Raw genomic sequence first — 27,725 nt, forward strand, 5'->3', positions numbered from 1 at the left:
ACTTAGCCATTCTGTTTTTTATATCATCTTATTTAATTATTTCAGACATTTTACATGTGATAAGGCCACACAGAGGGCCAAAGATACAGACACCTGTGATAATCTGAAGTACCCAAAAGGACAACTAAGAGAGATAAGATAACTCCCAAAGTGACATGCCTAATCAAATACATTTGATCAACATAAAATACCACCTGCTAGTTTCTGGGTCAATAGTCCCCAAATGTAATGATGAATGTACTTTTATTCCACGTCACTTACTCCTCAGTCACAAGTTCACAACAAACATTTCTAAAGGCAACAAGGCCTTTTTTGTTTCCCAAAGCGACCGTGCATGCATGGTCACCTCACTCTGCGACCAGCACTGCCTCCAAATTGTCTCCCATGAAACTTTAATGACTGTCTGTGACTGAGCCCTGAATAATTGAACAAGGGAAAGGCCTTTCCTGGATGAATCCCACTGTAACACATTATGTAAATATATAAATAAGAATACAATTAGGCAAAACAAAGAAACATTGGAAAGTAGTGCTGGGCTGCAGAAGAGTGGATAAAACTGACTCTGGCTTACTATAATTACAATGAGGGCTACTCGGACAGCTTGTGCTCAGGGAATGTCTGGTTCAGGCTTGTAATTACCTTAAGAAGGTCTCCATTATTCTCTTCCATGTTCATACCAAGGTCTGTCCTTGTTCTCACTAATTGTGTTCCATCTTCTTGTACTGCATAATATGAGAAACAAACTGTAGAAAAGTGGCAAACTGCGTTTCTTAAACAGTCACTTCTGTTCAAATGTCAACAGGCTCGCAGTCTCATGGCTCATTCAAAGCCAGTCAGTCATTTCCTTTTAGCTGGTGCAGTCATTAGGTTATAGACCTGTACTGGATGATAAGTATGCAGGGCTCAGACACTGGAACCTGTCTCTTTGAGTACAAATGAAGCCATGTATATCAGTATCTCTAGATCTGTCATCTTTACTTCCCCTCCGTCTGGGAACGTAAAATCAAATTACCTTTGATGTGTTACAGCACTCTCTACAAGTTATTACTCTTCTGTCCTCACAACCGAGAGAGCAACGGGAAGAACGCGATTACGGACTTTGTGTACCACTGTGTGCAGCACTTGGAGAAAAACACCCTCCAAGTTAACCTTTCTTCATTTAAATGTGAAGCCATACAGAGGAAGTGACCAAAAGAATGTGGCCTTGGGGCAGCTACTGAGACCCGAGTCTAAGTAGACCAATTCAGGGCTCCCGTTTACCTGCACAAATAGTTGTTTAGACGAATTCAGAGTTTCATTCTGGCATGTCGCTTAAGGAGTAGTTCAGGATGTTTGAACTTGTTAGATGGTTCCTTGACCTGAACGTAAGCAGTCTATGTGCCAAAATAACTGAACCATGGATTAGCTTTTCTTTAAAACCACAAACTAACCATCAATGGAAGTGATAGGGGCATGTATATAGAAATCTACACCCATTGAACTTTTCACATTTTGCTGCCTTAAAATATCTAAAAAGGGATTAAATTTACATTTACGTCATTTAGCAGACGCTCTTATCCAGAATTATCAAAATTTTTCCTAGAGATCAACTCCACATTTTCAGTGACTCGGGTCTTCTAACTTTCTCAGATTTGCTCCTTTCATATTTATTTTGATCCTGACAAACCTCTGTCCCTGCCGATGACAAGTATACCCATAACATGATGCGGCCACAATACTTGAAAATACCTAAAAATTGAACAGCTCAACTTCTGAAAACCTAACCCTGGGATAGGGTTTTATTTTTTTGCAGGACAATTACAAAAAAAGAAAATGCAGATGACAGAATGGATTTCCAAGAGGTGTTGAGTGTTCCTAGCACACAAGGCTGCTGAAGGGAGGACGGCTCATAATAACAGCTGGAATTGAGCAAATGGAATGGCATCAAACAGATGGAAAACATGTGTTTGATGTCATTCCACTCCAGCCATTACCACAAGCCCCTCAATTAAGGTGCCACCAACCAGTGGTGGAAAAGTACCCAATTCTCATAGTTCAGTAAATGTAAAAGACACCTTAATAGAAAATCTGAAAAAGTCACCAAGTAAAATATTACTTGATTTAAAGTCTGAAAGCATTTGGTTTTAAATAGTACTTAAGTGCCTCTTGGTAGGCAGTCATTGTAAATAAGAATTTGATCCTAATTGACTTGCCTAGTGAAAGGTTAATAAAAAAAAGTTAGTCAGTTAAAATTCAATTTAATAAGCAAACACCATCATTCTCGTTTTTAAAACGTATGGGTAGCCAGGGGCACACGTCGACATTTACAAACGAAGCATATGTTTAGTGAGTCCGCCAGATCAGAGGCATTAGGGAGGTTCTCTTGATCAGTGCATGATTTGGACTATTTTCCTGTCCTGCTAAGCATTCAAAATGTAACGAGTACTTCTGGTTGTCAGAGTAAAAAGTACATGTTTTCTTCAGGAATGTAGTGAAGTAAAAGTTGGCCCCCCAAAAATGTGGCTACGGTTTAAGTATTACTGTCCATCAACAATCTCCAACCATATTGGAGCCTGAGAAATTGACAAAAACAATGGCTGTTGCCCTAAGAAGTTGGTAGAATCTTAATGCAAATGATTCACAGCTGAAATGGCTGCAGAAGGTGCATCCACCAAGAATAAACTCACCTAATTATGATATTTCAGTGTTTATTTTGTTAATTTGGAATATTCTATAACTTTCCTTCACTTTGAAAATGTAGGTAGGTTGCGTAGATCTGTAGGAAAAAAACTACTTAATCCCTTTATAGATGTAATTAAGGCAGAACATTTTTTTTAAAGTTCAAGGTGCAGACTTTCTATAGGCACAAAGCAAATCACCTAAAATCAACTCAATATTTGGTTACCTGTAACTTAGGTGCATGTAAATAAATTTTAAAAACGATCACTTCCGTTGATTGTTCTTTTGTGGTGGCTAAAGTCAGCAGAAGTTGTCGTGGCTGTTTAAAGAAAACCGAACCATGGATTAGTTTCCCCTGGCCCATAGACTACTTTCGGGGTGAAGAACCATCTAACATAAAGTGGGAAAATCCTGAACTATTCCAGTAATTACCCTAGTGATCCTCCATCTCTGGAATTGTCAAAAGGGAAATCAGTTAATTTTTAAACTGTGGATTTAGAAAGCTCTTCCAATGATGAGTCATGAATGGACAATCTCCTCAATCAAAAACAGCACTCTTTAGTTAAAAAAATAGTCTGAAAAGTATTAAATGGGAGAAACTGAACATCAAGACCACCTTGCCTAGAGAACGTTTCAAATCCTCCATTGTCAAAACATGGCAAATCTTAAACAAAACGGTGCAAGCATGCCATCTGCTGTTATGTCAGAACATTTGAAATTGCAAGTCATATTACAAAAAAGAAAGCTGGTTGAGTTGAGTCTTATTCAAGAAACAGCTCTTTATTTTAAACAATAAAACATGCAATCAAATTGATCAAAGCTAAAATTGACTGACATACAATTGAAAACATTGAAAATATTTCCAACGTTGAAAAATAGACAATGATTAGTACAATTAGGTAAAACATTTACTGTTGTTTGCATACATCAGATTGCTTTGGTGACAGAGGCCACCATTCGTCCTTCTTATCCACACTTGCGCTTGCATCTGAAAAGACCAAATCAGCCAAAACAATACTAAATCAAAAACAATGCAGAACCAAATCAAGCCTGGTATAGGTTATAATACCAAAATATAGAGTTAACACTTCATGACTGTTACTAACGTTATCACAATTTTGTTACCAACCCTTATGATACCTTACTCCATTACACCAGTATGTGACATTAACAGCCAGATGAGGTGTTCGTGCTCCAACTAGCAATAACACTTTTATCCCAAACACACAGATTACACCAATTACCCTCTTCTGCACTTCCAGCAGCCTCAATTTCTGATATGGGAATACCCGCAACCTCTGGTAAAACATGTCATTTCATTAAGGCCAACTGCTGTTGGGTGACTGAATACAAACTGAAATTGTAAGGTAAAGTCAAGTAAATTTGACCGTAGTTACCTTGAATGGTTCCAAGGTTGGAGTTATCAAAAAACTGCTTGGGACAGTTGATCGACATGGATTCAGAGCCTGGACGGACATCGAAGAACTTGCTCTTGGGAGAGTCGAGGAACTTCTTGGGAGAGTCAATTAACCTCTTGGGAGAGTTGAGGAACCTCTTGGGAGAGTTGAGGAACTGCTCAGAATTCATGGGAAGGCGGTGTTTTGTAGGAGTAGATGGAGACAGAGGCTTGTCTACCACGTCCCTCTTATTCTCCTTCAGCTTAATTGCTCTAGCCTTCCACTTTGTGATCTCTCCTTGCTGAGTGGACACAAGGCTGTCAAAACAGAGACAAACTGCAGAGGTCAGTGATATGAGCTCGCAAGAAACGTCAAACCATTACAGTAATCTTACAGATCCATCTTCACCTCTCCAATTCAGAAATTTTGCTCTGTAGCCTTTTCAGTTCCTCCTCAAGTTTGTTCTTTTCAAGGAGAATGTTGCTTTGGACCATGCGTCCTCTGGCGGTTATCAGTCTGGCATGCAGATCCGGTCCCTCATTGACTGCAATAGAATTAAACATCTCAAATTAGGGCTCATCTAAATATTAACTTGCTGTTTTGCGGTCATCTCAAATTCTATTAATAGATTTACATGACTGTTCTCCCTCCTGTTGTGATCTTCTCAGAGTCTCCTTCAGCGTCCTCAGAGCGTCCTCCTTGTGGTTCAGGACTGTCGTCATCCTCAGTAACCTGAGGGGAACAAATGCAGAACGTCCTAAACATGCATCTTTTCCAATGACTCCGGGAGAGACACTCAAATTCAGCAGTGGTACAAATCAGACAAACAAAGAAAGAATACAAATTTCTATGACATAGGAGGGCATGATTAAAGAAATTAGGCCCTACTCTTCCTGGTGTTTAGAGGATGATGCAGTCATCTCCAACTCCATTTTCAAAAGTTTAGCCTTCAGCTCTTCAAGCTCAAGAGCACTAGGTGATGTTCTTCTCTTAGCCAGAACCTATACCCCAAAAATAAAACAACTTTATACAGTATTGAACACATCCCACATAAAATACAAATAAAAGCTCAGGGGTGAAATTCCACCTTGCGCCAAACCTTACTTCCGTCTCTCTGAGTTTCTCTTTTAGGATTTCAATGGAGCCCTCCCTGTCCTTGACTTGTGCACAAGCATCCTGAAGCTCAGTTTGTAGTAGCTGGGTGGCTTGTTTGTGGTTTGAGATGCTATCAGCAGCTTTGATCTGGTCTTCTTCCAGCTGCTCAACTCTCATCTGCATTTCCTGCAAACAGAAAACGTACCTGTAGTAAACTAATCACAGGTTCACTTAGAAAAATGGAAATCATCCATGAGATTGAAAACTGGTTAAAATGGTACCTTGATTTCCCCATCCAACTGCTGACGTTGCAGGGCAAGTTGCTGGTTGTCCCTCAGCAGGTCAGCTTCAGTCTTGACGGGGGCACGCTCCAGTATCTGCAGTAGAGTAGAGGTCTTACTCCTCTCTTCTTTCAGCTGACTGTCAGCCTGTGCTCGGACCACGCCTAGCTCTTTGAGCAGACCACAGCGCTCATCTCGCAATCCCTGCAAGGCAAGAGGAAAAACCATTCAGACAAACCATGATCAACCTCAGCGATACAATTGACATTCCGTATGTGGTAACTAAGACTGGAGATTATTGATGGGGTTAACTACCTGGAGAGCCAGTGTGTTGGCCTGTGCCAAAACAGAGCGCCGGGCCAGCTCTCGCACCAGGAAGTTCTCCACTGCTGCTGAGTCCGGTGAGTGGACCATGCATAGAGCATTCAGCTCCTCGTTGCTCCTCTCTCGCACCCTAAGCTCCTCTGACACTGCTGCTGGGTGAGTGGCCAGGCTCTCCTCAAGCTTCTTCAAAACACTGTTCATTTTCTTAGAACATGATACAAGACAATTAGTTTAACAGTATAAAGATATATTTTCTGTTTCATTTTACAGACAAAACCAAACTGTGCAGTAATGTGAGGCCCACCCACCTGGAGGTAACCTTCTCTCCTGTCCAACAGCTCTGACAGTCTCTCGTCCCAGACACCAAGGAGGTCATTCTCAACCACCTTGACTGAGTGACTGGGTGCCTGGGCTCTACAGAGGAGCAGGTCCTGGAGTCTCCTCTCCTCAAATACAGCCAAGTCATTCTGAACCAGGGCTTCAACATGGGTTTTGTAATCCTTGGCACACAGCTTCAGCAGCACCTAAAATGATTTCACTCAATTTAGCAAAAACTGTTTACTATTGCAGTTAAACTTTAAATAGCAACTATGACAAAACGTGATTATTCGTACCTTTGTATCCCACACCGCGTTAGTGATCTGGACAGTAGATCTATTGATATTGCTATAGATCTTTTTTGTGGGCTTTGGAAGAAGGGGCAACAGTTTCAGTATCATGACTTCTTCAACTTGTGTGACACCAACCAGGGGCCCATGTCCAGGCTTAGAAGCACCATCGATTACAAGCTGGAGCCTCACAAGGGACACCTGCAATGGGATAGAATTATTGCTTTTATTATGCTGCCATCGAATCGAGCATTTGTAAAGGACTTTGAAATATACACTGAACAAAAATATAAAAACAACATGTAAAGGGTTGGTTCCATGTTCCAGATGCACAAAATAATTATTTCATGGACAAATTTGTTTATGTCCCTGCTAATGAGCATTTCTCCTTTGCCAAGATAATCAAACCATCTGATAGGTGTGGCATATCAAGAAGCTGATTAAACAGCATGATCAATACACAGGTGCACCTTGTGCTGGGGACAATAAAAGGCCACTAAAATGTGCAGTTTTGTCACACAAACGGCACAGATGAGGGAGCGTGCAATTTGCATACTGACTGCAGGAATGTCCACCAGAGCAGTTGCCAGAGAATTTAATGTTCATTTCTCTACTATAAGCTGCCTCCGTCTTTTTGGAGAAATTGCCAGTATGTCCAGCCAGCCTCACAACCGCAGACCATGTGTATGGCATCGTGTGGGCGAGCAGTTCGCTGATGTCAAAGTTGTGAACAGAGTGCCCCATGGTGGCGGGGGTTATGGTATGGGCAAGCATAAGCTACAGATAAACACAATTGCATTATATCAATGGCAATTTGAATGCAGAGATACCGTGGTCCATTGTCGTGCCATTCATCTGCCGCCATCACCTCATGTTTCAGCATGATAATGCACGGGCCCATGTCGCAAGGATCCATACACAATTCCTGGAAGCTGAAAATGTCCCAGTTCTTTCATGGCCTGCATACTCACCAGACATGTCACACATTGAGCAGGTTTGGGATGTTCTGGATCGAAGTGTACAACAGCGTGTTCCAGTCAATATCCAGCAACTTCGCACAGCCATTGAAGAGGAGTGGGACAACATTCCACAGGCCACAATCAAAAGCCTTATCAACTCTTTGCGAAGGAGATTTGCCTCATGCAGCGCGACACATGGTGGTCACACCAGATACTGACTGGTTTTCTGAGCCACGCCCCTACTTTTTTATTATTATTATTATTATTATTATTAATATATATATATATATTTTTTTTTAAGGCATCTGTTTTCCCAGTCATGAGCAATCCATAGATTAGGGCTTAATTTATTTAAACTGACTGATTCTCTTATATGAACTGCAATTGCTGCGTTTACATTTTTTGTTCAGTATAAAATCAAGTTCTAGCCCACCTGGAGCTTCTGCATTGAAGCTTCCAGTCTGGAGCACAGTCCCTCTCCTGCCCTGGTGCTACAACAGCTGGTGCTCTGCTCCAGGTTATTGATCTGCTCTGTCAATATGGAGATGGTTGCATTCGCATCACTAAGCATCTGGAATGGAGGGGGAAAGTTAATTTGAAAAATGCCACAGCAATTTCAGACACAGCAGAAGGAATTACTTGTTACCCAATACAATGAAAAACAATACAATGAAAAACCTTGTGTGAGGTGTCTGCTTCGCCTTTCAAGTGAAACTGTCCTTCTTTGAAACCTTTACATTCCTCCTCCAGCTGCTTCATCTGAAGGAAACGCAACGTAAACATTTAAATCCATTTTATCCAAAACCACATGTACCAAAACCTCATTCAAGCTTGGTTCCTGGCTCACTCACGTTATGAATCTGCTTCTCTGAGTTCAGAACAGTAATACAGACTCTCAGCATGTCTATACCGTACTGAAAGTTGTTCTTCAGCTGGCTCCTTTCATCTTTCAAATTATCTTTGTAAAGACAGGGTCGTTTCTTTTATAGTTGATATAGTTTAACTACGACTCACTTGTTGTTCGCTCTCAGCCTGCTGTTGTGAGTTCAGGTGTTGCTGTTCTAATGTCCTCTGGGGCGAGATTACGCTTTTTAAAATTCTATCTATAAACATGCAAATGTTAAAACTAATACAGGCCTATAAATAATACTGACTCACCATCTCCATATTTTCCTGCAGGTCTCGCTGAATCTGGGCCCTCTCATCTCTCATGTGTATGCCTTCTTTCTCTAGCTGCTGCATCTGAACAAAACAGTAAACAAGCAACTATGAGACACCATTACCTGGATGAGTGGAGGCTTTTACTGACTTGGGCTGTTTGTTGTTCCTCCTGGACTTTGAAAGACTGGTTCAAAGAAATCACATTCATGGGTCAAATAAATCATGTTAATTTCTTGAGAATTTAAGTCAAACTCACCATCTGCACATTGTCCTCCAGGTTTCTCTTGAGCTGGTTCCTCTCTTCTCGGATTCCCTCCAGTATCTCCTGGAGCTGGTCTCTCTCTTCAGTCAGTGAGGTCACAGTAGAGAGCAGCTTCTCCAACTCCTCTGCATGATTCTGAGAGCCGTCTGCCTTCTCAGACAGGAGACGCTCTCTCTCAGCTCGCACAGACTCAAGCTCCTCATTCAGCTGCTTAGCCTTTATCAGGGGGGAAACAGTTGAAATGTTTCATCAATATGCATGTGATCTGAAGAGGCTACATGTCAAAAAGGAAAAAGGCTATTAACCTGCTGTTCTAGAAGAGACTCCTTCTGTAAACTTTGGCTCTCAAGGTCAGAGTTCACTTGTCTCTGTTGTCTGAGCTCCTCTTGGATGGAACGGAGAAGTCCCTGAGTCTCTGCAGCCTGGAATAAAGCTAACGTGTTAGACTTGGAGCACACTTCAATGTCAGAGGGTTGGTTAACTGGAAAACATTTGGCCATGGCCTCACCATCTCCAGATTTTCTTGCAGGTCACCCTTCAACTGACACCGCTCCTGTGTCATGGTTTCCAGTTCCTCTCCTAGCTGCTGTAGCTGTACAAAAGTTAAACATTTAAATACAAATGAAACTTATCCAGTGTTTCAACTATATTCAAACATCACCATATACAATCATAGACAGAGACTAACTTGCTGCTGAAGTTGAGCTTCTTGATGTTCCCTCTCAGTCTGTTGCTCCGAGTTCAGATGTTGCTGCTGTTTCAACTCCTCCTGGACTTTGATGGACTGGTTTAAAGATATCACATATTCATGGGTTAAATAAGTAATAAAATCAACAATGTATTGTAGAATTTAAGTCAAGACTCACCATCTCCACATTGTCCTCCAGGTCTCTCTTGAGCTGGTTCCTCTCCTCTCGGATTCCCTCCAGTATCTCCTGGAGCTGATCTCTCTCTCCAGTCAGTGAGGTCACAGTAGAGAGCAGCTTCTCCAACTCCTCTGCATGATTCTGAGAGCCATCTGTCTTCTCAGACAGGAAACGCTCTCGCTCAGCTCGCACAGACTCAAGCTCCTCCTTCAGCTGAAGAGTAGGTTAGCATTCATATTAGAATCTGCACTTCGACTGATGTGACAATGAATTCTGCTGTGCAAGTAAAAGCACATTTTACCTGACTTTGCAGCTCCTCTAGATTTGCAGTCTCCATAGGTTTCATATTTTCCTCTTGATGGTGTATCTTTTCAAGTGCCACCCGTAGCTCCTCCTGATTTTCAATCATCTGCAAAAATATAAAACGTAAACTTGTAATATAAAAAGCTTCTGATTGCAATTAGTGTGAGCATTGTCTAAACATTGTGTATAATCTATCACTCACCATCTCCACATTGTCCTCCAGGTCTCTCTTGAGCTGGTTCCTCTCCTCTCGGATTCCCTCCAGTATCTCCTGGAGCTGGTCTCTCTCTTCAGTCAGTGAGGTAACAGTAGAGAGCAGCTTCTCCAACTCCTCTGCATGATTCTGAGAGCCGTCTGTCTTCTCAGACAGGAGACGCTCTCTCTCAGCTCGCACAGACTCAAGCTCCTCATTCAGCTGCTTAGCCTTTATCAGGGGGGAAACAGGTGAAATGTTTCATCAATATGCATGTGATCTGAAGAGGCTACATGTCAAAAAGGAAAAAGGCTATTAACCTGCTGTTCTAGAAGAGACTCCTTCTGTAAACTTTGTCTCTCAAGGTCAGAGTTCACTTGTCTCTGTTGTCTGAGCTCCTCTTGGATGGAATGGAGAAGTCCCTGAGTCTCTGCAGCCTGGAATAAAGCTAACGTGTTAGACTTGGAGCACACTTCAATGTCAGAGGGTTGGTTAACTGGAAAACATTTGGCCATGGCCTCACCATCTCCAGATTTTCTTGCAGGTCACCCTTCAACTGACACCGCTCCTGTGTCATGGTTTCCAGTTCCTCTCCTAGCTGCTGTAGCTGTACAAAAGTTAAACATTTAAATACAAATGAAACTTATCCAGTGTTTCAACTATATTCAAACATCACCATATACAATCATAGACAGAGACTAACTTGCTGCTGAAATTGAGCTTCTTGATGTTCCCTCTAGGTTCAGATGTTGCTGATGTTTAGGTTCTGTATGTACTTGTATGATCCAGGGGGAACGCATATTCCTTTCACATCCCCACTCACAGCTTGACGCGCCAATCTACACCCCAACAATGGCCTTCCCAAGGGTACAACAGTTAAGACTCACCATCTCCACTTTGTCCTCCAGGTCTCTCTTGAGCTGGTTCCTCTCCTCTCGGACTCCCTCCAGTATCTCCTGGAGCTGATCTCTCTCTCCAGTCAGTGAGGTCACAGTAGAGAGCAGCTTCTCCAACTCCTCTGCATGATTCTGAGAGCCATCTGTCTTCTCAGACAGGAGACGCTCTCTCTCATCTCGCACCGACTTCAGCTCCTCATTCAGCTGCCTTATCTTTGGGATTTGGTTTGGAGATAAAAAAATATCTTCAACCTGCACATTGGTTGCATTTAGGTAGTGCATCGTGGCGACAACTGACTAAGAACCTCACCTGGTTTTGCAGCTCTCCTAGACAGGACGTATTCTCTGGAGCATTTATGGTGTTCAATCTTGTCTCAACATCTGCATTTTGAGTCTGAAGTTGTTGGATTTTCCCCTGTAGTGATTTGATCTTCGCTTGAGCCTCCCTTAGTTCCTCTTGATTCTCAATCATCTAAAACAATGGTTAAAAAATGAATTGCATTAACATGCACACATTTCAAAAAATACAGTAAGAGCAGATTACTGATTCAAACCTTTGTGCAACAAGCACATTTCAATCTCACGTCAATTATGAATAATGCAGTGTGTGTGTGTATAACATTTCCTCACCATCTCTACATTGTCCTGAAGGTCAGTCTTGAGCTGGCTCCGCTCCTCTTTAACAGCTTCCAGCCGCTCCTCTAACTCCTTCACTGCCTCTAGTTGAATCTATCGGCAACAATATAAAGCAATAATTAATAAACAAATACAGTTGAAACATGGTGTTCGGCATCACCTGAATATACACAACATTAAGAACGTCTTCCTAATATTGAGCTGCACCACCCACCGCCATTTGGGCGCTCAGAACAGCCTCAATTCGTCAGGGCATGGACTCTACAATATATCGAAAGTGTTACATAGGGATGATGGCCCATGTTGACTCCAATGCTTCCCACAGATGTGTCAAGTTGGCTGGACGCCCTTTAGGTGGTGGACCATTCTTGACACACATAAAACTGTGGAGCTTGAAAAACCCAGCAGCGATGTAGGTCTTAAATATTTTGTCATGCCATTCACCCTCAATGGCAAACATACACAATCCTTCTCTCAAGGCTTAAAAATCTTTCTTTAACCTGTCTCCTCCCCTTCATCTACACAGATTGAAGTGTACTTACCAAGTGACATCAATAAGGGATCATAGGTTTCATCATAGTCTATGTCATGAAGAGGTGTTCTTAATGTTTTGAGCACTCAGTGTATAAACAATGCCTTACCTGCAAACGTAGGTCAGTCTCCTGATGTTCTCTATGGGGCTGGTGTGCCGAGTTCAGATGTTGCTGTCGAACAAATACATGTATTCTGTCAATCCACATGGATACACAAAATATGATAAAAGCAGAAAATATGTATTTCAATAGATATAAAAGTAACTCCGACTCACCATCTCCACATTGTCCTCCAGGTCTCTCTTGAGCTGGTTCCTCTCCTCTCGGATTCCCTCCAGTATCTCCTGGAGCTGATCTCTCTCTCCAGTCAGTGAGGTCACAGTAGAGAGCAGCTTCGCCAACTCCTCTGCATGATTCTGAGAGCCATCTGTCTTCTCAGACAGGAAACGCTCTCGCTCAGCTCGCACAGACTCAAGCTCCTCCTTCAGCTGAAGAGTAGGTTAGTATTCATGTTAGAATCTACACTTCAATTGATGTGACAATGAATTCTGTTGTGCAAGTAAAAGCACATTTTACCTGACTTTGCAGCTCCTCTAGATTTGCAGTCTCCATAGGTTTCATATTTTCCTCTTGATGGTGCATCTTTTCAAGTGCCACCCGTAGCTCCTCCTGGTTTCCAATCTGCAAAAATATAAAACGTAAAACTTGTAATATAAAAAGCTTCCGATTGCAATTAGTGTGCATTTTCAAAATAGTGTATTTAAATCAATCACTCACCATCTCCACATTGTCCTCCAGGTCTCTCTTGAGCTGGTTCCTCTCCTCTCGGATTCCCTCCAGTATCTCCTGGAGCTGATCTCTCTCTCCAGTCAGTGAGGTCACAGTAGAGAGCAGCTTCTCCAACTCCTCTGCATGATTCTGAGGGCTGTCCGTCTTCTGAAACAGGAGACGTTCTCTCTCAGCTTCCCCAGACTCAAGTGCATCACTCAGCTGCCTCATCTTTGAGGAAAATAAAAAAAGGGTAAGATCTAATTGTTTTATTACAAAACGATTGAAGAAACATTCATTTTAGTAGTAACAGTCAAATTAACCTGCTGTTCTAGAAGAGTCTCCTTCTGTAAACTTTGGCTCTCAAGGTCAGAGTTCACTTGTCTCTGTTGTCTGAGCTCCTCTTGGATGGAATGGAGAAGTCCCTGACTCTCTGCAGCCTATAGAGGAGAGAGTCATATCACATTAATTTAACTGACACTTCACGTTTTTGTTTACAGTTAGCTACACCATCAAAGTGCAGCGGTTAGATGAACAAAAACATGGCCTCACCATTTCCATATTTTGCTGCAAGTCACTGTTCAACTGGCTCCTTTCCTCTGTCATGGCCTCTAATGCAGCTCGTAGTTCCTGTATCTGTGCAAATGAGGAAGATAACAATTTAAATCTTCCATTTAAAAAATTATCCCTGGCCATAACTTATAAAGACACTGACTTGTAGCTGATGTTGATCATCTTGTTGGGCACATGACTGCTGTTCTGAGTTCAGATGCTGTTGCCGTTTTAGTTCTGCCTGGACTTGTATCACCTCCTCACTCAGCTGCCTTATCTGAAGTACAAATTAACCAAATAAATTGTAAATACCTACTGTAAGGAGACAGCTGAAATTAGTTGTTTTGAGAGGCACTGCACCTGATCTTGGTGTTCCTGGGATAAATTGTCATATCTTTCCTTGGATGATTCACTCTCAGCAAGCTTCTCCTCCAACTCTTTCATGACTTGTTGCATTCCACACAATTGATCTTCAATTGATGCGCGATGCTGTTCATTCTCCTTCAGCTAAATAAAAAATACATTGTTGGAGGACAGCCTTGCAGAAGATTCAACAAACACATTCAAGATCATGTGATTTAACAAGGACCAAAGACCAATTTACTCTCAGGCTGGACTCTTCCACAGTAGTCAGAAGCTGACTGTTCTCCACAGAGGAGCGCGCCAAGTCCTTATGGAGAGTCTCCAGTTGCTCAGTGATGTCGGTGCACTGCTGGGTTAGGTCGTTTTCCCTCAACTCTGCTTTGCTCAGGTCATCTTGAAGTTTGACTAGCTGCTCCTGGGAGCTCTGGGCAAGTTCTCTGAATTGATGAGCTTCCTCCTCACTGCAGGCCTTAGCAGACACCAGCATGTCTCTCTCTTTTTGGACTGCACAGAGCTCCTCCGTGAGATCACATACCTGAACAGCCAGAGGACATTAATTAAAAGATAAGACTTCTCTTAAAAAACACAAGTCTCTGTTGCTCTACGTCAGGGATGATCAACCAATTTTTTTCTTGGGCGGATGGTCAGGGGGCCGGAACATAATTTGTAGGCAACAAATTGACTGCAAGAAGCCCAAAACAATCATTTAAAACATTGATTACATCTCTCTATTATGTGTGGGAATACATTGGAACAGAATCCCAAAATTAAAATCAGTTGAACATGATTTGCTGGTGTTTTTACCATATTCTATGTCCAACATTATTTTTTTAAATAATATATATATTTTTTACAATACTTGAGCAACCAAATTATAAACATTTGGGGAACTGTTCTACATCGTATCAAACAGGTTTACCTGCATCATCAAACTGTTCACTTTATCTGGCAGATCCTGCAGTGCACTCAAATCCTCGATCTTAGCTTGTAGGGTTCTCTCATCTTCATGAGACTTGTCCAGCTCTTTCTTCAGGTCAGCAACTGTTTTCTCAAGTTCAATGCTGTCTATGAGATCTAAGCAAAAAGAGGACACCCCATGTTAGATAGCTCATTCAATAACTACATGGCAAATACATGAAAGGCTGGAGAAGAGGAAATACTATACAAAAGAGAACAGTACAAACTTTTGGGAACTTTTCCATCCAGAAGAGTAGTAAGCTTGGTGTTCTCCTCAAAGGCTCCCTGTAACTCCCTCTGAAGGTCAACCTGCATCTTTTTGAAGCTCGATTTTTCTGTCTCCAACTGATGGCGAAGCCCATTCACCTGAGCTTCCATCCTCTCATAGCCAGCAGTTAGTGTCACCTGAAAGCAAGGCCAGAGCATAAAGTTAGGGCTAATACAACATGATAATGGTCAATCTATGGAGTGCAGTTTGCATTTAAATACAGGCTGCAAACTGACATATTGGCTGAAGTAGGGGAAACTTACAGCCCTCTCTTTGAGCGAGATATTTTCACTGCGCAGGTGGGCCCACTCCTTCTTAGTGTCACGGCTCAACCCCTCAGCATCGTCCAGAGAGCGTCGCAGCTGCTTCACTTGTTGGACCAAGTCAACGTCACTCTTAAGAGAAAAGTATGATGGCTATGTTACACCAGCGTGGTGCTGCAACATCAGCCATTGTGAACACGGCGAGAACAAATCAATTATCAAAAATGAATGTACCGATCTTTGTAGTTCCTCTGCCCAGTCGCCTTTCTTTTTCAGCTCCTCGGACATTGCCACCAGATTAGCCTAGGGATGGATCAGATTTGGCAAATCAAGCAAAGAGCCATGCAACCCAGCACTCATTGACAAAACAGACCCACATACAATACATCTTGTTAGATGCACCTTTTTGCTTCTGCCTAAACATTTTGTAGTTTTACCTCAAGCTCTTGAGATTTGCGTCCCGAGGCCTCCATGGCCTTCTTTAAGGAGGAAATGTCATTCAGTAGTTCTTTCTGTAGGGTTAATAAATGCAATGAGTGCAAAGCTACAAATCAACAAGGGAGCATTTCAGAAGTGCTAGTCATCTTAATGACTTCTAATAAGGCCCTAAGATATGATATTTATGTGCTTGCAATTGGCTTATACCATACATAGCACATTCCAATTTTAATTACTACATTGAAATAAGTTATAACTTTGACATCTCTAGGCAATCTATGCAGCAGTCTATAACCTCATATTCTCTTTTGCTCTCCTCTTCCAAAGAATTGAACTCATCCATCTCTTTCTTCTCCTCCATCTCCTGAAGAAGTGCAGCCTTTTCTTTTTTCAAGTTTTCAGTCTGTTCCATTAGGATGTTGAGCTCCTGCTTGAGATAATCACGCTCAGTAGCAACCATTTCCTGTCAACAGACAGCATGGTGAGGTGAATGTATTCATAAAAAAATAAAAGTAATATATATATATATATATAATTTCCGGACTATTGAGCGCACCTGAATCTAAGCCACACCCACTGAATGTTTAAATTAAAAGCCGCACATGATTACAAGCAGCAGGTGCCTACCGGTACATTGAAACAAATTTACACAGGCTTTAACGAAACACGGCTTGTAACAAAAAATAAAAAATGAGCAGTAAACAGTAGCCTACCAAGAAAGTCATTGCTCCAGACCAAGCTCCCGTGCAGCAGCTCTATTTCCTTTTCCAACAGCCAGATCAATCGCCTTCAACTTGAAAGCTGCATCATATGCATTTCTCCGTGTCTTTGCCATGAGGGTGAGAAAATGACTACCGTAATCAGAATGATGGGAAGTTTAAGCGCGCTCGATTTAATCTAAACAGTAAACAAAAAAGTTGTTTGACCTGAACCCGTTCGGCAATTTCATTGGTCTAATGAAAGCTTCATGCCGCCAAAAAACTGAGCACGTCACAGAATGTTTTTTTTATTTGAAAGCGGGAAAAATCCATATATTAGCCACGTCATTGTTTAAGCCGCGAGGTTCAAAGCGTGGGGAAAAAGTAGCGGCTTATAGTCCAGAAATTACGGTATATATAAAAATAGCTATATACCTTCTCAGACACCAACGTCTCACAGAGTTGAATGGTCTCTTCAAATCCCCTTTTCATCTGTAAAAAAATGATAGTTATAGATTTTTTTGCATTTAGATTAAAGGATTCAACATTCTGCACAATAAAACAGTGAGAAGGAATTGGTGATCACCAACCTGCTCCTGTGCATCAGCAGGCATTTGAGACTTTTCTAGCTGCTTCTCCAGTTCAGCAACCCTTATCTCGAAAGTCTCCACTTCCTCCATGTCTTCCTGGTTCTGCTGAGTCTCCTTTTCCAGCTGTGCATCAACAGGAATTAGTGACTTTCCTTCTAGCTGCTTCTCCAGTTCCGCAACCCTCCTCTGAAAAGTCTCCACTTCCTCCATGTCTTCCTGGTTCTGCTGAGTCTCCTTTTCCAGCTGTGCATCAGCAGGCATTAGTGACTTTCCTTCTAGCTGCTTCTCCAGTTCCGCAACCCTCCTCTGAAAAGTCTCCACTTCCTCCATGGCCTCCTGCTTCTGCTGAGTCTCATTTTCCAGCTGGAGCTCCAGGCAGGACACCTTCTCAGACAATTTGTTCAGTTGGTTTGGAGATAAAAATTCACTAGAAAATAAGAGAATGCAGGAACATGAGTATGAAGGACAACAAGCAGTAAGGAATGTGTAAAGAAAATGGCAATAGTCCATGTTCACCTTTCTGCAAAACCACGCACAGTCAGATTGCTCTGGTTCATCTCCATGTCAAAGGTAGAATCGAACTCATCGCCATCTGTGAATACACAAACAAAAAAAAACAAGCAATTGATCAGGATTCATGTACCAGTACGGCCAGTGCTTGACTTGGACTGAAATAGGTTCCGGTACTACTTTTGGGTGCTGGTACTGTTTAGGTGCAAGAGCTCCACAATATACTATTTATTTTGTATTTTACCTCCCCTTTCTCCCCAATTTTGATATTGTCTGAGCGCTGCAAGTCCCCAACAGGCTCGGGAAAGGCAAAGGTGGAGTCATGCGTCCTCCGAAATGTCACCCGCGCTCCTTAACACCCGCCAGCTTAACCCGGAAGCCAGCCGCACCAATAGGTCAGAGGAAACACTGTTCAACTGGCGACCTGAGTCAGCTTGCAGGCACCCGGCCCGCCACAAGGAGTCACTAGGGCACGATGAGCCAAGTAAAAACCCACCCATCCCCGACAAAACCCTCCCCTAACCCAGACGACACTGGGCCAATTGTGAGCCATTCTATGGAACTCCCAGCCATGGCTGGTTGTAGCACAGCCCGTGAATGAACCCGGGTCTGTAGTAAACCTCTATCATGGCGATGCAGTTCCTTAGAACGCTGTGCCACTCCGGAGGACTGCTCCACAATACTTTTAATCTAAAATTCTATAAGAGGAACAGGAGCTCAAGCAGTAGAACATTTTAGGTGCTGGTACTCCGCTCCATTGAGCTCCTGCCCAAGTCAAACACTGAGTATGGCAAATATGGCATACCGTATATAGCAGAGTAAAAGCTATCACTGAGATTGGTATTAAGTATATTTTTCCTATGCGTACTTACCTTCATTCTGCTCTGTCAAGACAGACATATCAGCTTTTCTTTTTTTGAAAAAAGGCTCAGCAAAGCTTAGGTCAGATTCTCCAGCATGGTGGAAGGCTGGTGATGGCAGTTTTCCACCCCACGTAACCCTACGTTTCGGCATCTTTACAGACAGACATGGTTAAACATAAAAAATAAAATAAGTACTAAAATAAAGGAATAAGGCATCAGATACTAATCTGCAGGGCACTAAAAGTCTACCTTTTTGATGGTAACGAAGTTTGACGAAGTGACTAGAAGTTTGGTTAAATTCTTAATCCTGTCCTCTTGTTCTCTTTGGAGCTGATCCTTCTCTTGCAAAATCTGGGACAGAGTCTCCTTCTCTGTCGCGGTTGTTTGAGTGACTGATGAGACCTAAGGCAGTGTACAAAAATAAAAGTTGAATTTACAAATACTTGAAGGAGAGCCGGCAACATTTCTAAAGAACCCCAATAGCCGGTACAGGTAGACTTGCCTCATGAAGTCTGCGCTTGAGGTCCACAATTTCATTTCTGTATCTTCTCAGAAGGGCTCCGTCATCAGAAACCTCTGTGACATGTGGATCATTCTTCATGTTCTTTGCTGCACTAGCAAACTAGGTTGTAGAGATGGGCAGTTGATTAGATAAGAATGTAACATTTGTCTGATATTAAAACATTTAAAAATAAGGATTTAAGATGGAAGTCTGACAACAACAACAAAAAAAGTCACCCACTTGAAGAGTGCTAAGTGTTTCTTCCAGAGTAACTGGGGTGATGGTGCAGATGATGACAGTTTTTGCATTTCCACCCAGGGAATTTTGGAGAATGCGGGTGAGTTTACTGTCCCTGTAGTTAGTGAAACCCCTGAATGTATGGATAAAATGACTTTAGTGAACATTAAACACATGGCATAAGTTAAACAAAAAAAAAGTATAAATAACTAACACGTACTTCTGGGTTTCATCAGACAGTTTCTTGATCACTTGACCGAGGGTGAACAGGCTGCGATTTATATTACATCCTTCTTTGAAACGTGTACCTACAATATCAGTTGTCAAAAGTCACACATAAATACCACAAGCAACTGAAATCGACCACCAAATGAAGGTTGTTCAGATTCCGATATTTCACACTGTTACACTAGCACAGGTATCAAACCACTTACCTTCAGCACCTGTTTGACTTGCTCTCTCAGCCCCAGCCAGGTCAACCAAATTCTACATGAAAATGAAGAGACTGGTAACAAAAAATACAAAATGGAGGACCCATATCGGAGGTCACAAAACACACTTGACTGTGGCAGCTTACCAAATGGGACACAATAATGGCGCTGTCTGGATTTTCACCAGATGCAGAGTCACCCCTGTCACGATTCTCCAAGATCTAAGAAAAAGCATCAGCATTATCTCCAGCAGATACCAGAAATGCATTGTCTATTGTGAAGTATAACAAAATGTCTCACCATGCGGAAAATTGTGTGCGAACGACTGCTTCGCTGGTTCATTTTTGTCTTTCCATAATGGCGATTCTCTAGCGGATACATTTAACATCAAATAGAAGTGTCAGTATGTTATTCAAGCATACATAGACTATACTTAGTCTAGCATGATGGCTGAAATAAGGAACAGTATTTTACTTTCTCCTTTTCTAATCCACGCAAGGGCTTGCTCAGGAGATGTCACCAGTTCCTCAGTTAGGTCAGCTACATAGACATTTTTCTGCAAAGACAGGCATTTCACCATTTATTCCACCATTCAAAATACCAGAGTTGTAAACAGTCCAAAGTTGCAAAATGTTCTGTTTTGCAACTAAAACAAAAGAGTTTCTATTGGACAAATTAAGGTGGGTTCTAGGTCTCGAAAAACCTTATCCGGAGATGAACTACAATTATGAAGCTGTGTTATAATGTTTGGAAACGTCAATAATCGTCGCTAGAAACGGTTTTCAAAATGTATGCTGATATGCCCCTTATCTTTCATATCAGCAAGAAACAATCTTTCAAATGAAAAAAGATACACCTACTGAAGCAGTTTTGCACAGATCCATATGCTGTGTGCCTCCAGTTGACGAAGTATACTTCCTCCTCTGTTACACTTACACATGTGTTCGGGGCACGCTAGATTGCCAATTAGCACAGGAGCCTATGCCTTCTGTCAGTCTTCCGTAAACAAGCGCTGTAACATGGAGATATGGCCGTGTGGGAACACTAACCATAAAAATGGTGTGTAGTAATTTAACCTTTTTTTTTGCTGATATGAAAGATATGTTCCCAAAACTGTACCGCAAGCGATGCGTTTTGACATTCAGAAAGAGAGTTGGGACTCTTAAAACTCCCTCGGCCAGAAGATACTGTCGTCAATAGGCGTTAAAAGGTAGTTATCGTCTATGAATGGGTTATGTAGGTCCATCCCTAGTTTCATTCACTTTGAGAAACATTTTTCACAAGAATCAGTGTAATGAATACACCCCAGTCATATCTTTATTATCGTCTAACAGTTATATTGTCTTACAATATATCCATCAAACTTACATTGTTTCCCTCTCGGATCTCTAGAGGTTTCCTTTTCCAACTGTCACAGAGCAAATCTGTCACTGTTTCATTGTAGATCTCCAAGTATGACACCCTCAGGAGGAACTCCTTTTTTGGACACTAAAGTAAAAATTAAAGCAAACCACTTACAACACTAAACATGTGCAAATGATAGAAAATAAACAACCTACTACTATTACTCACATTTTTTATGGTCTGGAAGACATCCTCCATGGCAAGGGGTATAACTCCTGGAGTAAGAGAACTCCCCATCATAGTGAAAGTCTTTCCAGATGAAGTTTGTCCATAAGCAAATATTGTTCCTGAGAAAATAAATGTATGCCACTTAATATATGTCAACAAACAAATTAACCCAATTGAGATTTCAAATACAACTATAGTGTTACTAAATAGTGTTCATATAGCCAGCAGCATACCACCCTACATCCCACTGCTGGCTTGCTTCTGAAGCTAAGCAGGGTTGGTCCCTAGATGGGAGAGCAGATGCTGTTGGAAGTGGTGTTGGAGGGCCAGTAGGAATAAATATATCCTAATGCCCCAGGGCAGTGATTGGGGACACTTCCCTGTGTAAGGTGCCGTCTTTCGGGTGGGACGTTAAATGGGTGTCCTGACTCTGTGGTCACTAAAGATCCCATGGCACTTATCGTAAGAGTAGGGGTGTTAACCCTGGTGTCCTGGCTAATTTTCCAAGCTGTCCCTCATACGGTCACCGAATCACCCCCAGCTTACAATTGGCTCATTCATCCCCCAGGTCGTTGCAGTAAATGAGAATGTGTTCTCAGTCAACTTACCTGGTTAAATAACAATAGAGTTATGGTCAAAAATACTATAATCTGAGAAGATAATGTATTGCACTTGTTCACAATCCCTCCTTTACCATTATAACCTTCAACAGTGGAGACAACAAGAGGCTTTGCAAGTTCCTGGTACAGCTGCAGAGTTGTTTCTTCAGCACTAAATACACGGTCTGTCAGGGAAACAAATCAGACACAGAAGTGATTGCCTGCACATTCAGACACAGTATGACAGACAACATTCATCCCCGCCTTTTTGAAAGCTCACCAAAACTGAAGTTCTTGGTAAGATTTCCATCATCAACCTGATGAATTGTCTTCTTATCCGTTTTCCAATACAACTTGACTGGCTCGGCGCTTTCTGCAGCAGTTTCCTCCCTACGACGAATATAACGAACGTTAGACAGATATCCGCAGATAAAGCTAGGCAACGTTAACTAGCAAGCTAATTTCTCAAATGTATCAGTTATTATAAAATGTAGATGACATAAACCGTAACATTATCCAACGTTGGCTTTGTTAGCTTACGTTAGATGAATTAGCCATCTGCCAGAGCTAACCAACTAGCGAATGTTACGATACCTAACGTTACTCACAATTGCTAGCTTATTCTTTACTAATGTTAGCTAGTAAGCCAGCTAGCTATATTTAAAAAGTTCAGAAAATAGCCTCACCTTTCTATCAGAGGTCGAACCCGTACACAGACTTTGACAGCAGATTCCTCTAACATTGTATACAATTTTAAAAAATAAGACCCTTTCACTCGATGAATAACGTTAGCTTTCTGGCTAGATTCAAAAGTTGAGTTTGAAAATGTGCGCAATGTCTTATCCTTTGTTTTCATTGGACGGCGTCATAATTCGGAAGGCTGCACATTACAGTGGTGGGGGTTCCGAGGGTAGCGGGCTTTTCATAACGCGCTCACTGCATTTAAAAAAATATATACAAATATTGATAACACGAGTTAAAATATTAAGCTATGAACAAATAAGATAAAAAGAATAGCGTTACTTAATCACAAGATATAAAGAAAACATTACCTCTTAATGTTTGAAAGTGGTCAACCCTTTTTTTGTCAACTCTTCTCCTGAACCTACTAACGTCATTTTAAAGCGACTTTAAACAGGAAGACACCGCCTTTCTCTAAATAGCTCTGGGAAAACACACACGTGTGAAACAGCAAAAAGGGTTTATATTATTGTGGTGGAATGGCTGCTAGATAACGTTACATTATTGAAGTTCTTGCCCACATCTCATTGTTTGCCCCCTTTCAACATTTGAACAATGGCTCTGTTCCTTATTAATAGGTATGTTCACTTTTTGTTGTACGCTAGCGTTAGCTAGCTTCCTTAGTTCTTGATTGATATAGTCAGCTAGCTATGTAGTTATATTATGAAGTGTTTATAAAGTGTGTTTATTGGGGACCTGAAACCAGGTACATTGACGACTATGTTTTTCACAGATACCTTGGGGATGAGGGAGATGATGGCTCGAGCAACGAATCTCGAGCCAAAGCGTTGTTGGCTAAGCTTCAGAGGAAGGCCAAAGTCAAGGAGCAACAGAGCTTGTCATGTCAAGAAGAATACCAGTCAAAAACAACAGTTGAGAGTGACAGGGTCACCTCGGTTAAGAAGAAAAGAAAAAACAAGGGAGGCAACCTCGATGTGACAAAACACCCAAAGAAGAGGAAAGAGCAAGTAAACCAGGATGTGTCCCCACCAGACCCTGAAGAACTTTCCGAGGGTGATAATGCACGAAAGAAGAAGGATACGAAAAAGATGCAACTGACAGAAAAGGACAAAGGTGTGTATCTATTATTTTATATCACACATATACAGTTGAAATGGTATAACATTCATAAGAATTTATTTTATATTAGTATTCCTTATTGTCTGTCTTTGCTTCTCTCCTTAGATGGGATGAAGCAGAAATCTGTCCACAATAAGAATGGAAACCTGCAAGAGGCTGCTGCTGCTGACAAAACAGAGCTGCTAAAAAATGATGAAATGGTGGAGAAAATTCAGACTGATCAGTCAATACAAGACACAGAAACAAATCCCTCTCAGACTGGTTTCACCATACTGGGAGGATTTGAGAAAAAGATTATTCAAAAGGTACCATTGTTTGGTGAAGTGCACTAGCGCATTGATATAACTTGTAGTGGGAAATGTCTTTACAGTATGTTCATGATACATTTTATATATTTAATATGTTAGGTACAAAGAGTCCTGCCCAAGTGGCTTGCTGAACCAGATGTAATCCAGAGAGACATTACAAGCAACCTAGTCCCCATCAGTGATGTCCCAGGAATTTGTACTAAACTCCAACGGAAACTTGAGAGCAATGGAATTCATCACCTCTTTCCAGGTTAGCAGGCATGAAGGATTGGAAGTTGAAATCTATTTTGCTGTCACAATGTTGGAGGGGAAAGTACTCAACTTCTGTTGTTTCCCTTTTGCAGTACAAGCGGAGGTCATCCCAGCCATTTTAGAGAGTGTCTCTCATGGTCTATTGATTGGAAGAGGGGGCTACAAACCCAGAGACGTTTGTGTGTCTGCTCCAACGGGGAGTGGCAAGACTCTGGCATTTGTCATACCTGTTATTCAGGTATGAATTAAACTATTAACTATATATATATGTTTTTTTCATTAGATAAGTCATAATTTTCCATTTTTTTATGTCATTAGGCACTGATAGGGCGAGTTGTATGTAAAGTCCGGGTTTTGGCAGTGTTGCCCACCAAAGAGCTTGCACAGCAGGTAACTAGAGTCAAACCTTCAATCTCCATGATGGAGATAACTTGTGATTATTTTGGTTAGCTTGTAGTGGGAAATGTCTTTTAATGTCTTATACTGTAATTCATACCTGAGCTTGAAAAATGTTTAAATGTTTTCTCAAACAGGTTTGCAAAGTATTCAGTTCATATGCGGAAGGCAACAGCTTGAAAGTGGTCATGCTTGCTGGTCAAAAGTCCTTTGCTGCCGAGCAGGCATTGCTCTCAGAAAACAGGTAAAGACACATCAAGGTCTTTCTTCCTTGGTGGATAATGAATTATTATATTTGTTTAAGCTTAGTTTCCTTTCATTGAAAATAGTAATTTTTGCATAAATAACACCACGATTTTAAATAGAAAATCGATCTGAAAGAAATACATGTTTTGCTTGTTTTGCAGAGGTGGAATAAGCCACAGTTTGGCAGACATTGTTGTCGCAACCCCTGGAAGACTAGTTGATCACATCAATAAGAATGATGGTTTCAGTTTGGAACACCTCCGCTTCCTTGTGAGTCACTAATACTAGTACAATGTAATTTGTATTTTTATGGGTGTTATGACTAACAGTATTTCAATAAAGGATTCATATTTCATGATGGTCAATATCAAACCTTCTCTGCAGATCATTGATGAGGCAGACCGGATGATTGACAGCATGCACCAGTCTTGGCTCAGTCAGGTGACCAAGGCAGTTTACAGACCCAGGAGAGTTTCTGAAGCAGTCTCAATCTTCAAGAGGACAGAGCCTGCACCTATCACAGCAGCGAGGTAAGACCTCACTTCTCAGCATTCTTTCAGACAGTACTGGAAAATGCAGGACTGGCAACTGTGGTTTGTTTGTTAGTGAGAATACAAACTGTTCTGCACCTATGGGTTGTGTGCTTTCATACATTATTTTAGGGTATATGCATTTCAGTGATGTAATACGTCTATTTTTACTTTGACAGCTTGTCACCGCCGCAGATGCCTCTGCAGAAGCTCCTGTTCTCAGCCACACTGACTCAGAATCCAGAGAAGTTGCAGCAGCTAGGCCTGCATCAGCCCAGACTCTTCAGCTCTGTCCACAGTCAGTCAACGACCAACCCTGAGTCTCAAGAGAGGTTTAACTTCCCACAGGGCCTGACAGTAAGTTACAAAACATCCCAATTTTTAAAAACATAATTTCTCCTATATTCCAGAGCATTGTGCCATTATGGTTTCTTTTCTAGGAATACTATGTGCCCTGCACTCTGAGTAAGAAGCCCCTCCTCATCCTCCATTTCATATTGCGCCTGAAGTTTAGTCCCATTCTGTGCTTCACTAATTCCAGAGAAGCCACTCACAGGTTGGTGAATCTATACAGGTTTTCTCCTTACTGCATTATTGGATGAAGATTTACATGTCCACAGCAATTTGATTTTACTCTCTGTTCTCTCTGACAGACTGTTCCTGCTAGTGCAGCTTTTTGGTGGAGTGCAGGCAGCTGAGTTCTCCTCACGACTCTCCCCCAATGAGAGGATGAGAACCCTCAAGGAATTTGAACAGGGAAAGATCCAACTGTAAGTATGAGTGTCTGTTAGCGGATAATTGAATATCCTATTTTCTTTGCTATCTATATATATATATATATATATATATATTTTTTTTTTTTTTTATTTCCTGTTCAAGTTTGATCAGCACTGATGCTGCTGCCAGAGGCATTGACATCAACGGTGTGAAATGTGTTGTGAACTACGATGCACCACAGTTCATCAGGACTTACATTCACCGGTAAGCTAGCTAATGTTTTATTTGACTGTTACACTTGGAACTGCATAGGTTGAATTGTATTTGTTGTAGCTTTTGTATGGAATGTTCATACAACAAAATAGGAAAACATGTGTTCTAACAACATTTGGGCTACATACAACTATAAGTAAAAACAAAAGATGCATAGTTTGTCAATGTAAAGTACTACAAGGGACCCTTAAATGTATGCAATGTTCTTTTGCCAATCTGTGCAACAACCTTTTGTTGGCACAGGGTTGGAAGAACTGCAAGAGCGGGAAAATCTGGACTGGCCTTCACATTTCTGTTGGGGGTACAGGTGAGATGGATGTATTTTTCAAACATAAGACACAAAGACCAATGACATATTTTCAATGTGTGGCCAAGGCTGAAATGATAGCATTGCAGAAAAGCAGTATTCTGTCAATTTCATTGCTGCTGCATAAAAAAAATCACATTTCTATTTAAATAAATTTGAGTTTGGTTTAGTTGTGATTAAACTGCCAGACAAGTTTTAATAAAATTGCTGCTTTAGTTATAGATCTACAGTTCTTGTATGCTAATTCTGGTTGATGTTGGTCGTTGCTATTCTATAGGAGAAGAAATTTCTTCAGATGGTGAAGGATGCAGGCAGCCCTGGGATCCACAAACAGATAGTCATGCCTGGGAATCTGAAGAGCATGGAACCCCGCTATGAACAGACACTACTGGAGTTGGGGAATACCATAAAGGTAGTAGACTCAGATCACTGAAATTCAAACAAACAGCGTGAGGACAACTGTTGTCTGTTGTTCCAGCATTATCGTCATCATAGTCGCAAGTTGTCATTACTTTTAACAGTACATCTTTTTCTTTTTTTCCCCCAGGGTGAAAAGGCCAAGAAGCGCGTCTAACACAGTGACTTGAGTCAATATATTGTAAGATTGTTCCTTCTGTTGTGACAGGCAAAACCAGTGGTCAGCATGCACACAAGATTTGGTTCCAGGTGTAGACTTTTGTGTGAAATGTTTGTTTTTCTCAAATAAATATGGGACATGTCAATTAATCTTTGTTTTTGATGAAACAATCCATTGGCTAGATGTTAAACACTGCTGAGCATTGCTAGCAGAGTTCACATGGCCCACTGTGAACAATGACCTGTTGCAAAATGATAGGCCCATGATGTCAATCCCCAGCACATTTGTTTCCTTGGAAGTTGTGGGACCGTATGTTTTTGGTTTCACATTGGTTGTGGGAACAAAGCCATACGCTTCCTGACTGGTAACAATGTTTTTTAAACGTTCTGAGAACAGAAGTGAAAAATTACCTGTTTTAAAAAGGTTTATTTTTAGGTCGCAGGGAGGTTCGGAGAACATTTTACTTTGGTTCCTTGAAAGTTTTCCTGGGAGGTTTTGTTGATGCTTTGAAAAAA

General features: G+C 41.4%; 2 protein-coding genes across 12 annotated transcripts; one reads left to right on the forward strand and one right to left on the reverse strand.

The window, feature by feature from the left end:
- Positions 1-3,417: 3,417 nt before the first annotated feature.
- cenpe (centromere protein E) lies at positions 3,418-22,657 on the reverse strand. Of its 11 annotated transcripts, none has more exons than XM_014160197.2 (58): positions 22,470-22,657; positions 22,064-22,173; positions 21,879-21,968; positions 21,185-21,303; positions 20,981-21,100; positions 20,087-20,168; positions 19,913-19,980; positions 19,759-19,833; positions 19,616-19,667; positions 19,402-19,489; positions 19,185-19,314; positions 18,945-19,064; positions 18,692-18,844; positions 18,452-18,593; positions 17,586-17,661; positions 17,070-17,496; positions 16,915-16,971; positions 16,077-16,244; positions 15,781-15,855; positions 15,578-15,646; positions 15,344-15,475; positions 15,040-15,217; positions 14,775-14,929; positions 14,097-14,390; positions 13,853-13,999; positions 13,656-13,769; positions 13,493-13,576; positions 13,264-13,380; positions 12,950-13,171; positions 12,749-12,853; positions 12,448-12,660; positions 12,281-12,343; positions 11,634-11,732; positions 11,314-11,475; positions 10,995-11,216; positions 10,631-10,714; positions 10,428-10,544; positions 10,117-10,338; positions 9,913-10,020; positions 9,612-9,824; positions 9,434-9,529; positions 9,254-9,337; positions 9,051-9,167; positions 8,740-8,961; positions 8,481-8,564; positions 8,337-8,393; positions 8,001-8,081; positions 7,756-7,893; positions 6,370-6,564; positions 6,064-6,279; positions 5,747-5,959; positions 5,432-5,635; positions 5,160-5,336; positions 4,944-5,056; positions 4,690-4,787; positions 4,464-4,599; positions 4,056-4,372; positions 3,418-3,646 (listed from the first exon to the last, which is right to left on the reverse strand). In XM_014160197.2, exons 1-58 carry the CDS (start codon positions 22,637-22,639, stop codon positions 3,567-3,569), a joined length of 8,070 nt encoding a protein of 2,689 aa, XP_014015672.2. In that variant the 5' UTR covers positions 22,640-22,657; the 3' UTR covers positions 3,418-3,566. The 11 variants fall into 11 exon arrangements, with proteins under 11 accessions (XP_014015672.2, XP_045559046.1, XP_045559048.1 ...); XM_045703090.1 differs by having other exon boundaries at positions 9,434-9,496; positions 22,470-22,644; XM_045703092.1 differs by lacking the exon at positions 9,434-9,529 and having other exon boundaries at positions 22,470-22,644.
- Positions 22,658-22,949: 292 nt separating this feature from the next.
- On the forward strand, positions 22,950-27,359 carry ddx51 (DEAD (Asp-Glu-Ala-Asp) box polypeptide 51). Its single transcript, NM_001139764.1, is given in 16 exon segments — positions 22,950-23,102; positions 23,258-23,598; positions 23,710-23,909; positions 24,012-24,162; positions 24,257-24,402; positions 24,483-24,554; positions 24,698-24,804; positions 24,968-25,076; positions 25,191-25,336; positions 25,516-25,693; positions 25,777-25,892; positions 25,990-26,106; positions 26,216-26,317; positions 26,570-26,633; positions 26,911-27,045; positions 27,181-27,359. Coding segments are annotated over 16 exon segments (2,034 nt in total). The 5' UTR covers positions 22,950-23,079; the 3' UTR covers positions 27,208-27,359.
- The last annotated feature ends 366 nt before the right edge of the window (positions 27,360-27,725 follow it).

The sequence above is a fragment of the Salmo salar genome, chromosome ssa20, assembly GCF_905237065.1.
Source record: "Salmo salar chromosome ssa20, Ssal_v3.1, whole genome shotgun sequence".
In the NCBI taxonomy this organism is placed as follows: domain Eukaryota; kingdom Metazoa; phylum Chordata; class Actinopteri; order Salmoniformes; family Salmonidae; genus Salmo; species Salmo salar.

Bases quoted from the DNA above. Each gene is read 5' to 3' on its own strand.
- cenpe (XM_014160197.2), bottom strand. From the start codon at position 22,639: ATGAAAACAAAGGATAAGACATTGCGCACATTTTCAAACTCAACTTTT. The intron at 15,856-16,076 runs GTTATAGACTGC...TTAACCCTACAG, and splicing joins AGAGCAAAAGAGAATATGAG to AAAGAACTACTGAATGACAT. The intron at 11,733-12,280 runs GTAAGGCATTGT...TGTTGCCGATAG, and splicing joins AGACTGACCTACGTTTGCAG to ATTCAACTAGAGGCAGTGAA.